Consider the following 15,629-nt stretch of genomic DNA (forward strand, 5'->3'; position numbering starts at 1 on the left):
TGCAACATTGCTTTTGGGGAATAAACCTGGGTCAATGGAAACCTGCCTATTGTCACTCTGAGGAGAGAAGAGGAGTGTGCATTCCAAATGCAATCCTGTTTCCTTTATAGTGCACTACTTCTAACCAGGGCCCAGAGGGACCAGTCTATAGAAAAGGAGTGGAAAGCCACTAGAAGCTCAAGGAATGGTGTTTGAACAGGCAGGCTGAAAATGTGGGAAAGGGTAGTGAGCTAGAACACCCAGATTACCACGAAGAGCCCTTTGAATTCTGAACAGCTGCCAGACTCAACTCCTCCCAGAGACACAGTCACATTTAGTTGTCTATTGACTACGTTTTGTTTGCGATTTTAAAAAGTGTCTATGTCAGCAGAAATATGAGATAATGTTCCTTTTTAGGTAAAAAGTTAACACAGGTTTATGGAAATCCAAATAAACCTCGTTTGTAATCTTTTTATCAAGCTATTCAAAGCAATTTCGTGCTGCCTGAACCACTTGTAAAACAAACTAAAAAAGTCTATGTCCAAGATGACTCCGGGACATTAGCTTCAAACAATAAGACGTTCAGTGCTGGAGGTGAAGCAGACGATCTGAAACAGCTAAAAAAAATGCATCTTGGGTTCAGCTTCATAAGGTGCCATATGAGTCTGCGTCCCATATAGCACCTTATTCCCTATATAGTGCACTAGTTTTGACAAGGGGACTGCAGGACAACAAACACCCGGAGCCACGGCCGGAATTCCCCAAGGCAGCAGTTTAGGCCCCTTGCTTTAAAAAAAAAAAATGTACTACCAACATGCCATTGACTGAGTAAAGCCAGTGTCTATGTATGTGGATGACTCAACACTATACACTTCAGCAACTGAAAATGATTGCAACCCTCAACAAAGAGCTACAGTTAGTTTCAGAGTGGGTGGCAAGGAAAAAGTTAGCCCTAAATATGTCCAAAACTAAAAGCATTGCATTTGGAACAACACTCACTAAACCACTAAGTCTTGTAATAAATCATGCGGAAATTGAGCAAGTCGAGATGTCATGGCCAAAACATATTGATGCAGTAGTAGCTAAGATGGGGAGTAGTCTGTCCATAATAAAGAGCTGCTCTACCTTCTTAACAGCACTATCAACAAGGCAGGTCCTACAGGCCTGAGTTTTGTCACACCTGGACTACTGTTCAGATGTGTGGTCAGGTGTCACAAAAAAAGGACTAAGGAAAATTGCAATTGGCTCAGAACAGGGCAGCACGGCTGGTCCTTGGACATACACAGAGAGCTAATATTAATAATATGCATGTCAATCTCTCCTGGCTGAAAGTGGAGGAGAGATTGACTTCGTCACTACTTGTATTTATAAGAGGTTGACAAGTTGAATGCACCGAGCTGTCCATTTAAACTATTGGCACACAGTTTGGACACCCATGCATACCCCACAAGATATGCCACCAGAGGTCTCTTCACAGTCCCCAAGTACAGAACAGACTATGGGAGGTGCACAGAACTACATAGAGCCATGACTACATGGAACTCTATTCCAAGCAGTATAATTACATTTTAAAAAACAGATTTAAAAAAATACCTTATGGAACAGCGGGGACTGTGAAGCAACACAAACATTTGGCACAGACACATGCACACACTATAACATACGAATGGATTTAGTACTGTAGATGTGGTAGTGGTGGAGTAGGGGCCTGAGGGCACACAGTGTGTTGTAGATATGTGGTAGTGGAGTAGGGGCCTGAGGGCACACAGTGTGTTGTAGATATGTGGTAGTGGTAGAGTAGGGGCCTGAGGGCACACAGTGTGTTGTAGATATGAGGTAGTGGTGGAGTAGGGGCCCGAGGGCACACAGTGTGTTGTAGATATGAGGTAGTGGTAGAGTAGGGGCCTGAGGGCACACAGTGTGTTGTAGATATGAGGTAGTGGTGGAGTAGGGGCCCGAGGGCACACAGTGTGTTGTAGATATGAGGTAGTGGTGGAGTAGGGGCCTGAGGGCACACAGTGTGTTGTAGATATGAGGTAGTGATGGAGTAGGGGCCTGAGGGCACACAGTGTGTTGTAGATATGAGGTGGTGATGGAGTAGGGGCCTGAGGGCACACAGTGTGTTGTTGATATGAGGTAGTGGTGGAGTAGGGGCCTGAGGGCACACAGTGTGTTGTAGATATGAGGTAGTGGTGGAGTAGGGGCCCGAGGGCACACAGTGTGTTGTAGATATGAGGTAGTGATGGAGTAGGGGCCTGAGGGCACACAGTGTGTTGTAGATATGAGGTAGTGGTGGAGTAGGGGCCTGAGGGCACACAGTGTGTTGTAGATATGAGGTAGTGGTGGAGTAGGGGCCTGAGGGCACACAGTGTGTTGTAGATATGAGGTAGTGGTGGAGTAGGGGCCTGAGGGCACACAGTGTGTTGTAGATATGAGGTAGTGGTGGAGTAGGGGCCCGAGGGCACACAGTGTGTTGTAGATATGAGGTAGTGGTGGAGTAGGGGCCTGAGGGCACACATTGTGTTGTAGATATGTGGTAGTGGAGTAGGGGCCTGAGGGCACACAGTGTGTTGTAGATATGTGGTAGTGGAGTAGGGGCCTGAGGGCACACAGTGTGTTGTAGATATGTGGTAGTGGAGTAGGGGCCTGAGGGCACACAGTGTGTTGTGAAGTCTGTGAATGTATTGTAATGTTTTAAAAATGTATAAATTGCCTTAAATTTCGCTGGACCCCAATAAGAGTAGCTGCTGCTTTGGCAGGAACTAATGGGGATCCATAATAAACCCCAGGAAGAGTAGCTGCTGCTTTGGCAGGAACTAATGGGGATCCATAATAAACCCCAGGAAGAGTAGCTGCTGCTTTGGCAGGAACTAATGGGGATCCATAATAAACCCCAGGAAGAGTAGCTGCTGCTTTGGCAGGAACTAATGGGGATCCATAATAAATACAAATACCCTGCTATCATCCAGAAGGCGAGGTCAGTACAGGTGCATAAAAGCTGGGACCAAGAGAGAAAAAACCCCAGCTCGGGGCCATCAGCCTGTTAAACAGCCATCACTAGGCAGCTTCCACCCAGTTATGTAACCCTGCACCTTAGAGGCTGCTGCCCCATATACATAGACCTCGAATCACTGGTCACTTTAATAATGGAACACCATTCACATTAATAATGATACATAGACATGGAACACCGGCCACTATATGGGGAACACCGGCCGCTCCACTAACGGGGGACACCGGCCACTCCACTAACGGGGGACACCGGCCACTCCACTAACGGGGGACACCGGCCGCTCCACTAACGGGGGACACCGGCCACTCCACTAACGGGGGACACCGGCCACTCCACTAACGGGGGACACCGGCCACTCCACTAACGGGGGACACCGGCCACTCCACTAACGGGGGACACCGGCCACTCCACTAACGGGGGACACCGGCCACTCCACTAAGGGGAACACCGGCAACTCCACTAAGGGGAACCCCGGCCACTCCACTAAGGGGAACCACCGGCCACTCCACTAAGGGGAACACCGGCCACTCCACTAAGGGGAACACCGGCCACTCCACTAAGGGGAACACCGGCCACTCCACTAAGGGGAACACCGGCCACTCCACTAAGGGGAACACCGGCCACTCCACTAAGGGGAACACCGGCCACTCCACTAAGGGGAACACCGGCCACTCCACTAAGGGGAACACCGGCCACTCCACTAAGGGGAACCCCCGGCCACTCCACTAAGGGGAACATATGAATACTGTATTCTACTGTATTCTAGTCAATGCCACTCCTACACATTACACATCCTAATATTTATATATTCCTTAATTCCATTCTTATGCTTTTGTTTTCGTATTTATTGTTGAATATTGTTAGATATTATTACACTGTTGGAGCTACAAACACAAGCATTTCGCTATACCCACAATAACATCTGCTAAACACGTGATATGATGAGGGTGGCATTTAGGACACAGGCGGATAAGACACTGGTTGAGGTTACTGGAGAGTACTGGCATGTACCTGTTAGAAAAAACCTGTAACTCATGACGTAGAGAGACGAAGACTCCTGCTCCCAAGGAGGAGATTCATTCATGTTGTGAAGTGTTGAAGTCAAACAAAAAAAGGATGGATGGCTTTCCTCTTCTCCAACATGCTGTTAGTCAAACATTTTGACATGTTTTCATTTAAGTCCTTGTAAGGGGTTGGGGATGGGAGCTTTCGGGGGATTTATAGTCATTGTCTTTATTTTTATTGCTAGAGTCACTCTCCTACTCAGGAGAATCACCACAACTCATGTTGACACACGTCAGCCATTTTGTAATTTCAACAAAAAAAGGACCTTTCATGTCCTCTCAAAACATTGGAGAGAAAAAAGTGACAAGAAATATATATCTGTCGTCAGTACAACGTGGAAATCACACTGCCAATAGCAAGGAGCGAAATGAACACGGACTGAGTATGCAGTACAGAGACAGCCTAGTCCCAAATCTGTTTGTGTCATCTTGCCAACTCCTACAATCATTGTCATGCAGATAGACAAAGGAGTTGGTTGTACAGTACAAACAGGTCTGGGACCAGGCTAGGACAGAGGTTAGTTTCACTGGGTGTGAGGAGAGGACAGAAGGACGTAGCGACTCACAGGTGTCTGTAGTGCAGTTCCATGATCCTCTCCTGTATCCTCTCCTGATTGGGCAGCAGCTTGTTCAGCTTCAGGAAGTCCCTGTCCGCCATGTCGTCATAGTCCCCTATCTCCGCTGTGATTGGAGGAGAGGGAGGCGGTGTTATAAATGCAGCAACATAGCACCATGTTAATAATGCTACTAAAAAAAGATTTATCCATCGTCAATATAAATGTAATGCAGCTATAACGTTTGTTTATTTGATAACACTTTATAGAAAGGGTAGCCTTTAGGGACAAACTTCATAACACATTCATAATCAGTACATACTGTACACACTCTTCAAAATACAGCGTAATCGTTTATCTACGACACGAGACGAAAAAGAGCCGGTATCATCAGACATACATTGAAGGAGATGTGAGGCCAGCAGGGAAGCGGTGTTTTCTGTACAGCTCAACCTGCCCTCTAGCAGGTCTCGCTTCATCTGCAGGGAGAACAGGTACCTGGGGAAAACAACACACACAGGGTTTTTGTTTACGCTGCTTTTTCAATATGGACACCGGTGTGTTACACTGAAGTATACACCCTGGTGTACTAGAGAAATCGTGTTTCCATGTCTAGGGCCAACAGGTAGTTGGGAAGGAAACAGGGGCGGGACTTTAGTGAAACAGGGGCAGGACTTTAGTGAAACAGGGGCGGGACTTTAGTGAAACAGTTACAGTGCATTAGAGGGAAATAGTGAAGGGGTCTGAATACTTTCCCAAATGCACGTGTGTAAACACAGGTCAGTACTTTAGTTTATAGTGTACATCTGGTCATCGGCCTCTATAATAATAACCATAACGCCCGGTTAAGCTTGTCAAAGTCATCAGCTTTTTGCAAAAACAACGACTGAACAATTAAAAAGCGTATGACAGCTGTCCTGTTCATGTTTATTACAACTACGGCACAGAGGATGTCTCAAATGGCACCCTATTCCCCATATAGTGCACTACTTTTGACCCAAATGGCACCCTATTCCCTATTTAGTGTACCACAAGCAGTACACTAAATAAAAGTGCCATTTGAGACACAGAGAGTGAGGGACAATCAGACCTAGTGTACTCTTCCTGCAGCTGACCAGGGTCAGGGGGAAAGAACTTCACGGACAGCCTGAAGAGGGTGTTCATGGGTCCTGAAACAAACAGACAAGACGTTAAAAACAACACCTCACAATAAGTCCAGTTCTGTTGTGTTAGAAATGCTCCATGTCTGTGTGAACTTACTCTTCACTTGTTTCACAACAAGCTTCGTGGGTTCCAACCAAACCTGAAAAAAAAAAAATTACCGATGAGCCTTAATTATCATTTAAAAAAAGGAATGCTTGAGAGCTTAGGAAACATAGTCCTTCCTCTCTGCGCTGTTTGTGGCCTAGTGGGTCCAAGAGAAAGTACTGTCCAACAGTCATAATTCAGGCGTGATGGGACCACAGCTATGTAGATGGCTGCCTTGGTGACAGTGGTGGATGCTGTGAGTGACAGTTGAGGGGCGGGGTTCGGGAGTATTTGAGGTTTTGCTCCATAGCCACATTGCGGAGCCCCCCCCCCCCTCTCCCTTCATCACATCTGGGGCCTTGATGGAGAGAGGAATGCACCTTCTATTCCAACACAGTTCACACCTCTATAGCAGTCCTTAGCACCTCTCTATATGAAAGGACACAGGACAGCAGGAGTCCAGTGTCGTTAAGACAACAGCCACCCGGGATAACCTTTTACCTTAGGTGAGGAAAGGACATCAGCAACATATCGGAAAGGATTCCAGTTGAAAGATCACTTTCAAATTGTGGAAGGTCAAAACCAGGGATGGGCAACTGGCAACCCCTTTTTGTTTTTGTATGCACAAACTCTGGGGTCTCAACTTATTGTTGAGAGTTAGAATAGTGGAACACACAAGGTACAATTCACAAAAAGAAAACTGTGGTTGTGCATCACCAGTATGTCGTTATGTCACCGAGTCACTTAACTAGCCCATTGTCAGCAATTTTTAGATTGGTAAATGAGTCTAGCGGCCAGCTATCTAAACTTGTAGTAAGCATGCTCAAATTACCAACCAGGGTGGGGCCCGTTGCAAGCATTTGCCTCCACCCTATAGCAAAATTGTAAGAAATGTGCTTTACAACTTAAATTGTTTCTCTTCACGGTCACGGGGGGGGGGGGGGGGGGGGGGGGGGGGGGGGTTGAAATGCTTTGCAAGGGGGGGGTATGGATGCGAGTCACTATGGTCACTATGGATGCGAGCTACTACGGCCATTCATGATGACTTTGTGGCCCCCACCCCCATCAAAGTTTCCCATCCCTGGTCTAAACTATGGAGTATCTATCTCTACAGTCACTACAGCATCTTTGTCCTGGTGTTATTGATTCAGATCGAGTGTACCTCAACTGCTATGGTCTCCATGACAATACTCCTTTCACAAATCTGACAGCAGGTCAGGAAAGATGTGTACGTTTTTATTATTATTAAGAAGCTGGGTTTTAGATTGCCTTAACTGTGATCCGACTGAACCGCAGACCTCCCCTGGACAGACCACAGGATGGATCCAGTGAACCTCGCAGGCATCTGAAAACGTCCCTGAGGCTGTCCTCTTTGAACAAGGCATCCTACCCGTCTCCCATGTGTCCGAGATTCCTTTTCATACATCTTACCGGTCTCCCATGTGTCCGAGATTCCTTTTCATACATCTTAACAGTCTCCCATGTGTCCGAGATTCCTTTTCATACATCCTAAGTCTCCCATGTGTCCGAGATTCCTTTTCATACATCTTAACAGTCTCCCATGTGTCCGAGATTCCTTTTCATACATCTTAACAGTCTCCCATGTGTCCGAGATTCCTTTTCATACATCCTAACAGTCTCCCATGTGTCCGAGATTCCTTTTCATACATCCTAAGTCTCCCATGTGTCCGAGATTCCTTTTCATACATCTTAACAGTCTCCCATGTGTCCGAGATTCCTTTTCATACATCCTAACAGTCTCCCATGTGTCCGAGATTCCTTTTCATACATCTTAACAGTCTCCCATGTGTCCGAGATTCCTTTTCATACATCTTAACAGTCTCCCATGTGTCCGAGATTCCTTTTCATACATCCTAACAGTCTCCCATGTGTCCGAGATTCCTTTTCATACATCTTAACAGTCTCCCATGTGTCCGAGATTCCTTTTCATACATCTTAACAGTCTCCCATGTGTCCGAGATTCCTTTTCATACATCCTAACAGTCTCCCATGTGTCCGAGATTCCTTTTCATACATCCTAACAGTCTCCCATGTGTCCGAGATTCCTTTTCATACATCCTAACAGTCTCCCATGTGTCCGAGATTCCTTTTCATACATCCTAACAGTCTCCCATGTGTCCGAGATTCCTTTTCATACATCTTAACAGTCTCCCATCTGTCCGAGATTCCTTTTCATACATCCTAACAGTCTCCCATGTGTCCGAGATTCCTTTTCATACATCTTAACAGTCTCCCATCTGTCCGAGATTCCTTTTCATACATCCTAACAGTCTCCCATGTGTCCGAGACTTAATTAAGACAGGATTTTTTTTACACCACATCTGGGCCATTTTTAAGTACAGTACCAGTCAAAAGGTTTGGACACACCTACTCATTCAGTTTTTTTTTACTATTTTCTACATTGTATAATAATAGTGAAGACATCAAAACTATGAAATAACACATATGGAATCATGTAGTAACCAAAACAGTTTTAAATCAAAATATATTTTATTTGAGATTCCTCAAAGTAGCCACCCTTTTCATTTATGACAGCTTTGCACACTCTTGGCATTCTCTCAACCAGCTTCACCTGGAGTGCTTATCCAACAGTCTTGAAGGAGTTGGCACATATGCTGAGCACTTGTTGGCTGCTTTTCCTTCACTGCGATCCCAAACCATCTCAATTGAGTTAAGGTCGGGTGTCTGTGGAGGCCAGGTCATGTGATGCAGCACTAAAACACTCTCCTTCTTGGTCAAATAGCCCTTACACAACCTGGAGATGTGTTGGGTCATTGTCCTGTTGAAAAACAAATGACAGTCCCACTAAGCACAAACCAGATGGGATAGAGTATTGCTGCAGAATGCTGTTGTAGCCATGCTGGTTAAGTGTGCCTTGAATTCTAAATGAATCACCGACAGTGTCACTAGCAAAGCACTCGCACACCATCACACCTCCTCCATGAACCACACATGCGGACATCATCCTTTCACCGACTCTGCGTCTCACAAAGACACGGCGGTTGGAACCAAAAATCTACAATTTGGACTCAGACCAAAAGGACAGATTTCCACTGGTCTCATGTCCAGTGCTCGTGTTTCTTGGCCAAAGCCAGTCTCTTCTTATAGGGGTCCTTCAGTAGTGGTTTCTTTGCAGCAATTCGACCACGAAGGCCATGATTCATGCAGTCTCCTCTGTACCGTTGATGTTGAGATGTGTCTGTTACTTGAACTCGGAAGAACTTATTTGGGCTGCAATTTCTGAAGCTGGTAACTCTAATGAACGTATCGTCTGCAGCAGAGGTAACTCTGGGTCTTCCTTTCCTGTGGCAGTCCTCACATGAGCCAGTTTCATCATAGAGCTGGATGGTTTTTGCGACTGCACTTGAAGAAACATTCACGGTTCTAGAAATGTTCCCCAATGACTGACTTTCATGTCTTAAAGTAATGATCGACTGTCATTTCTCTTTGCTTATTTGAGCTGTTCTTGCCATAATATGGACTTGGTCTTTTACTAAATAGGGCTATCTTCTGTATACCACCCCTACCTTCTCACAACACAACTGATTGGATCAAATGCATTAAGAAGGAAAGAAATTTCGCTAATTAACAATGCATTCCAGGTGACTACCTCATGAAGCTGGTTGAGAGAAAGCCAAAAGTGTGGAAAACTGTCATCTAGGCAAAGGGTTGCTACTATATTTTGATTTGTTTAACACTTTGGTTACTACATGACTCCATGTGTGTTATCTAATTGTTTGATGTCTTCACTATTATTCTACAATGTATAAAATAGTCAAATTTAAAAAATTAAAACCTGGAATGAGTAGGTGTGTACAAACTTGACTAGTACTGTATGTTTCAACAACATCCAGTTCTTAACATTTTATTTGGGTGCTTTACAAACAAGTTCAAACCAATACTCTGCAGAGCAAGGAGATGCCATGGGTCTGAAGTCTAGAGAGCAGCTGAGAAAATACTGACTTTTAAAACTCCCAGGATCCTCTAGGTCTTTCCCTTCTGTAGAGAATCATCAAAACAGCTTATTTCCCAGTGATCTCATTCATCAAGTTCAAGAACAAGTCATAGTTAGTTCGAGTACCTACCCAGCTCATCTGCATGTTCTGGAACTCTAGGCCAAAGTAATCGCTCTCCATTAGGTTGCTCCTCCGGAACACATCAGAGAGAAGAGTCTGTCCGTCAGCTCTGGACTACAGGAGACAACAGAGAGAACATCACCACTTTCTGTGAGAACAAAGATTTTATGACATGAACAATGCAGACTATCCCTGTCTAGATTTACAGCACCTTGTCTGAACACAAATACTGGTCAATTGTTCACAAGTCAGTGATTTAAAAAAAAGAAATACAATGTCTAGTGGTTCTCCAATAACTAACCTGCACTCATAACATAGCACACAAGTCAATCAAGGTAATTTATTCAGTCTGAACATGACAAAGGGAGTCATTCAGGTTACGTAACGTAATTTTCATTTGAGTCATAATCTGTTATAAGGCTTGAGAACACAGTTGAGGTGAGAGTCTGTCGGACAGCAGTACCAGTGGCCTGACAGCAGTACCAGTGGCCTGACAGCAGTAGTGCCTGACAGCAGTACCAGTGGCCTGACAGCAGTACCAGTGGCCTGACAGCAGTACCAGTGGCCTGACAGCAGTACCAGTGGCCTGACAGCAGTACCAGTGGCCTGACAGCAGTACCAGTGGCCTGACAGCAGTACCAGTGGCCTGACAGCAGTACCAGTGGCCTGACAGCAGTACCAGTGGCCTGACAGCAGTACCAGTGGCCTGACAGCAGTACCAGTGGCCTGACAGCAGTACCAGTGGCCGCTGGCCATGGGAAGTAATTTGCTTGAGTTGTGTGTGTCAACAACAAATAACAGGATTGGTGATTCTTTCTCTTCTAAAAATGCACAACCTAACTAAACAGGCCCTTCCCTGGACCTGAACCGAGTACTGTACATGGGAGGGGAATGGAAAGACTCTCTCCCGTCCTCCAGTTGACCTGAACCGAGTACTGTACATGGGAGGGGAATGGAAAGACTCTCTCCCGTCCTCCAGTTGACCTGAACCGAGTACTGTACATGGGAGGGGAATGGAAAGAAACTCTCCCGTCCTCCAGTTTACCTTTACAACGCTGTTGGGTTTGTTTTCACTAATTACTACGAACCAGGAATAGACTTCAGCGGTATACCGTGTATACTGGGGATATTTTGAGCAGGAAGGTATGAAAATCTGGATACCGGCCAACCCTAACGAGGAACACACTGCAGTTGGGGTTTGGAATCCTAACCCGTGACTTCCATAGAAAATTATAGTGTGAGACATCTGGTTGTAATTTAAAATTGTATTTTTAAAAACCTTATAAAAAAAGATCTGGTTTGCATTGGCAACACTACCATTACATCTCTCCGTTTCCACAAAGACTAGGGAGATAATGTAAGTAGCCTTAAAAAATATGTCCTCCAGGGATAAAAAAAAAATATCTCAAGTATAAATACAGTAGAGTACATCAAACTCGTTCCACAGAGGGGTGGGTGTCTGCTGGTTTTGGCTCCTCCCTTGTACTTAATTTCTCAATTAAAGTCACTGATTAGTAAATTTACTCCCCCCTCACCTGGCTTCCTAGGTCTTAATTGAAAGGAGAAACCAAAAACCTGCAGACACTAGGCCCTCCATGGAATGAGTTTGACACTCCTGCACTAATATGTTTTGAGCAAAATAGCGTTTTGTTTTGTTAATTAAAGACAACTTTCTATTTTTTTATTTGACCTTTATTTAACCAGGCAAGTCAGTTAAGAACAAATTCTTATTTTCAATGACGGCCTGGGAACAGTGGGTTAACTGCCTGTTCAGGGGCAGAACGACAGATTTGTACCTTGTCAGCTCGGGGGTTTGAACTGACAACCTTCCGGTTACTAGTCCAACGCTCTAACCACTAGGCTACCCTGCCGCCCAACTTGAAAGAAGTAGGACATTCAAGGACGTGGTCTGATGGGAATCCGTGATGTCATCAGCCCCCCCCCTTGCTTGAGGAACAATAACAAACAAAAAGAAGAACCCCCCCCCCCCCCCCCCCCCCCCCCCCCCCCCCCCCCCACACATGACTTAACTGGGCCACCTGTTGAGATGTGCCTTTTTTGTTAAGGAAGTCAGGTGTTAAATAGAGGTGAAAAGGAGACCGAAGTGCCACTTTAAGGCCTTTCTTTGGGGTTGATATGGTCTAAATCACACGCAGACAGATTCAGAATCATTCTTATAACGTTTGTTTAAAAATGTCTGCCAGATGTACAAAGCCAGTCATACACTATATAATTATATGAAGACTACGTCATCATTTTTTTATTTTTTATTTTAAAGGGACATTTTGACTTCGTAACCGTCGACTGGAAGTTGATTTAACGTTAACCCTATTCAAAAACAACAAGCCTTTCGTTACCCCACTTTGATAAATCTGAGGAGAGGTTTCCAGAATCCTGACCGCGTGTTAATCATGAACCTTTCTTAAAAAAGGAACGCTGAAGAAAAAGAGGAAACGAAAAGCTTATAAATGAAATCCTCTTGTCTCCTTTTCCTGCCTGGGACACTCAGCACCATCTCCCACAATCACAAGTGGGAGAGGTAGTAGTAAGGAGCGGTGGTAGTAAGGAGCGGTATAGTAAGGAGCGGTAGTAGTAAGAGAGGTAGTAGTAAGGAGCGGTGGTAGTAAGGAGCGGTAGTAGTAAGGAGCGGTAGTAGTAAGGAGCGGTGGTAGTAAGGAGCGGTGGTAGTAAGGAGCGGTGGTAGTAAGGAGCGGTGGTAGTAAGGAGAGGTGGTAGTAAGGAGAGGTGGTAGTAAGGAGCGGTAGTAGTAAGGAGCGGTGGTAGTAAGGAGAGGTGGTAGTAAGGAGCGGTAGTAGTAAGGAGCGGTAGTAGTAAGGAGAGGTAGTAGTAAGGAGCGGTGGTAGTAGGAGAGGTGGTAGTAAGGAGAGGTGGTAGTAAGGAGCGGTGGTAGTAAGGAGCGGTGGTAGTAAGGAGAGGTGGTAGTAAGGAGAGGTAGTAGTAAGGAGCGGTGGTAGTAAGGAGAGGTAGTAGTAAGGAGAGGTAGTAGTAAGGAGCGGTAGTAGTAAGGAGCGGTGGTAGTAAGGAGAGGTAGTAGTAAGGAGAGGTAGTAGTAAGGAGAGGTAGTAGTAAGGAGCGGTGGTAGTAAGGAGCGGTGGTAGTAAGGAGCGGTAGTAGTAAGGAGCGGTAGTAGTAAGGAGCGGTGGTAGTAAGGAGCGGTAGTAGTAAGGAGCGGTGGTAGTAAGGAGCGGTAGTAGTAAGGAGCGGTAGTAGTAAGGAGAGGTGGTAGTAAGGAGCGGTGGTAGTAAGGAGAGGTGGTAGTAAGGAGCGGTGGTAGTAAGGAGAGGTGGTAGTAAGGAGCGGTAGTAGTAAGGAGCGGTAGTAGTAAGGAGCGGTGGTAGTAAGGAGCGGTGGTAGTAAGGAGCGGTGGTAGTAAGGAGAGGTGGTAGTAAGGAGCGGTGGTAGTAAGGAGCGGTGGTAGTAAGGAGAGGTGGTAGTAAGGAGAGGTGGTAGTAAGGAGCGGTGGTAGTAAGGAGAGGTAGTAGTAAGGAGAGGTAGTAGTAAGGAGCGGTAGTAGTAAGGAGCGGTAGTAGTAAGGAGCGGTGGTAGTAAGGAGAGGTGGTAGTAAGGAGAGGTAGTAGTAAGGAGAGGTGGTAGTAAGGAGCGGTAGTAGTAAGGAGAGGTGGTAGTAAGGAGCGGTGGTAGTAAGGAGAGGTGGTAGTAAGGAGAGGTAGTAGTAAGGAGAGGTAGTAGTAAGGAGCGGTGGTAGTAAGGAGCGGTGGTAGTAAGGAGAGGTAGTAGTAAGGAGAGGTAGTAGTAAGGAGAGGTAGTAGTAAGGAGCGGTGGTAGTAAGGAGAGGTGGTAGTAAGGAGCGGTGTAGTAAGGAGCGGTAGTAGTAAGGAGAGGTGGTAGTAAGGAGAGGTGGTAGTAAGGAGCGGTGGTAGTAAGGAGCGGTGGTAGTAAGGAGAGGTGGTAGTAAGGAGCGGTGGTAGTAAGGAGCGGTAGTAGTAAGGAGCGGTAGTAGTAAGGAGCGGTGGTAGTAAGGAGCGGTAGTAGTAAGGAGCGGTTGGGGTAGTAGTAAGGAGCGGTAGTAGTAAGGAGCGGTGGTAGTAGGGAGGTGGTAGTAAGGAGCGGTAGTAGTAAGGAGAGGTAGTAGTAAGGAGCGGTGGTAGTAAGGAGCGGTAGTAGTAAGGAGCGGTGGTAGTAAGGAGCGGGGTAGTAAGGAGAGGTGGTAGTAAGGAGCGGTAGTAGTAAGGAGAGGTAGTAGTAAGGAGCGGTGGTAGTAAGGAGCGGTAGTAGTAAGGAGGGGGGAATCCCCAAATGGCACCGATTCACTTTTGACCAGGGCCATATGGCTCTGATCCAAACACAGTGCACAATATAGGACATAGGTGCCATTTGGGACACAGCCTGTGTCAGAGGTAGAGGTAGTGTCAGAGGTAGAGGTAGTGTCAGAGGTAGAGGTAGTGTCAGAGGTAGAGGTAGTGTCAGAGGTAGAGGTAGTGTCAGAGGTAGAGGTAGTGTCAGAGGTAGAGGTAGTGTCAGAGGTAGAGGTAGTGTCAGAGGTAGAGGTAGTGTCAGAGGTAGAGGTAGTGTCAGAGGTAGAGGTAGTGTCAGAGGTAGAGGTAGTGTCAGAGGTAGAGGTAGTGTCAGAGGTAGTGTCAGAGGTAGAGGTAGTGTCAGAGGTAGAGGTAGTGTCAGAGGTAGAGGTAGTGTCAGAGGTAGAGGTAGTGTCAGAGGTAGAGGTAGTGTCAGAGGTAGAGGTAGTGTCAGAGGTAGAGGTAGTGTCAGAGGTAGAGGTAGAGGTAGAGGTAGTGTCAGAGGTAGAGGTAGTGTCAGAGGTAGAGGTAGTGTCAGAGGTAGAGGTAGTGTCAGAGGTAGAGGTAGTGTCAGAGGTAGAGGTAGTGTCAGAGGTAGAGGTAGTGTCAGAGGTAGAGGTAGTGTCAGAGGTAGAGGTAGGTAGAGGTAGTGTCAGAGGTAGAGGTAGTGTCAGAGGTAGAGGTAGTGTCAGAGGTAGAGGTAGTGTCAGAGGTAGAGGTAGTGTCAGAGGTAGAGGTAGTGTCAGAGGTAGAGGTAGTGTCAGAGGTAGAGGTAGTGTCAGAGGTAGAGGTAGTGTCAGAGGTAGAGGTAGTGTCAGAGGTAGAGGTAGTGTCAGAGGTAGAGGTAGTGTCAGAGGTAGAGGTAGTGTCAGAGGTAGAGGTAGTGTCAGAGGTAGAGGTAGAGGTAGAGGTAGTGTCAGAGGTAGAGGTAGTGTCAGAGGTAGAGGTAGTGTCAGAGGTAGAGGTAGTGTCAGAGGTAGAGGTAGTGTCAGAGGTAGAGGTAGTGTCAGAGGTAGAGGTAGTGTCAGAGGTAGTGTCAGAGGTAGAGGTAGTGTCAGAGGTTAGAGGTAGGTGGTCAGAGTAGAGGTAGTGTCAAGAGGTTAGAGGTAGTGTCAGAGTGTAGAGGTAGGTAGAGGTAGTCGTCAGAGGTAGAGGTAGTGTCAGAAGGTAGAGGTAGATGTCAGATGTCGAGGGTAGTGTCAAGTAGAGGTAGTGTTGTCAGAGGTATAGAGGTTCTAGAGCGTAGTGTCAGACGGTATAGAGGTAGTGTCAGAGGTACGAGGGTTAGTGTCAGAGGTAGAGGTAGTGTCAGCGGTTAGTAGCGGTTTAGAGGTCAGTGTAGAGGTAGATGGTTAGGAGAGTGAGAGGTCGGTCAGAAGGTAGAGGTTAGTGTCAGA

At 46.2% G+C, this 15,629-nt stretch overlaps 1 protein-coding gene across 5 annotated transcripts in view; it reads right to left on the reverse strand.

Annotated features, from left to right (window-relative positions):
• farp2 (FERM, RhoGEF and pleckstrin domain protein 2) overlaps window positions 1-15,629 on the reverse strand; it is an 89,932-nt gene that overhangs the window by 51,069 nt on the left and 23,234 nt on the right. For all 5 annotated transcript variants that reach the window (XM_031838205.1, XM_031838204.1, XM_031838206.1 and 2 more), the window contains exons 3-7: window positions 9,965-10,069; window positions 5,871-5,913; window positions 5,701-5,779; window positions 5,011-5,108; window positions 4,623-4,737 (exon numbers count right to left, since the gene is read on the reverse strand). In XM_031838205.1, the coding sequence (XP_031694065.1) occupies window positions 4,623-4,737; window positions 5,011-5,108; window positions 5,701-5,779; window positions 5,871-5,913; window positions 9,965-10,069 (440 nt within the window). The remainder of the gene's footprint in view (window positions 1-4,622; window positions 4,738-5,010; window positions 5,109-5,700; window positions 5,780-5,870; window positions 5,914-9,964; window positions 10,070-15,629) is intronic.

Source organism: Oncorhynchus kisutch, linkage group LG13, assembly GCF_002021735.2.
Source record: "Oncorhynchus kisutch isolate 150728-3 linkage group LG13, Okis_V2, whole genome shotgun sequence".
Taxonomy (NCBI): Eukaryota; Metazoa; Chordata; class Actinopteri; order Salmoniformes; family Salmonidae; genus Oncorhynchus; species Oncorhynchus kisutch.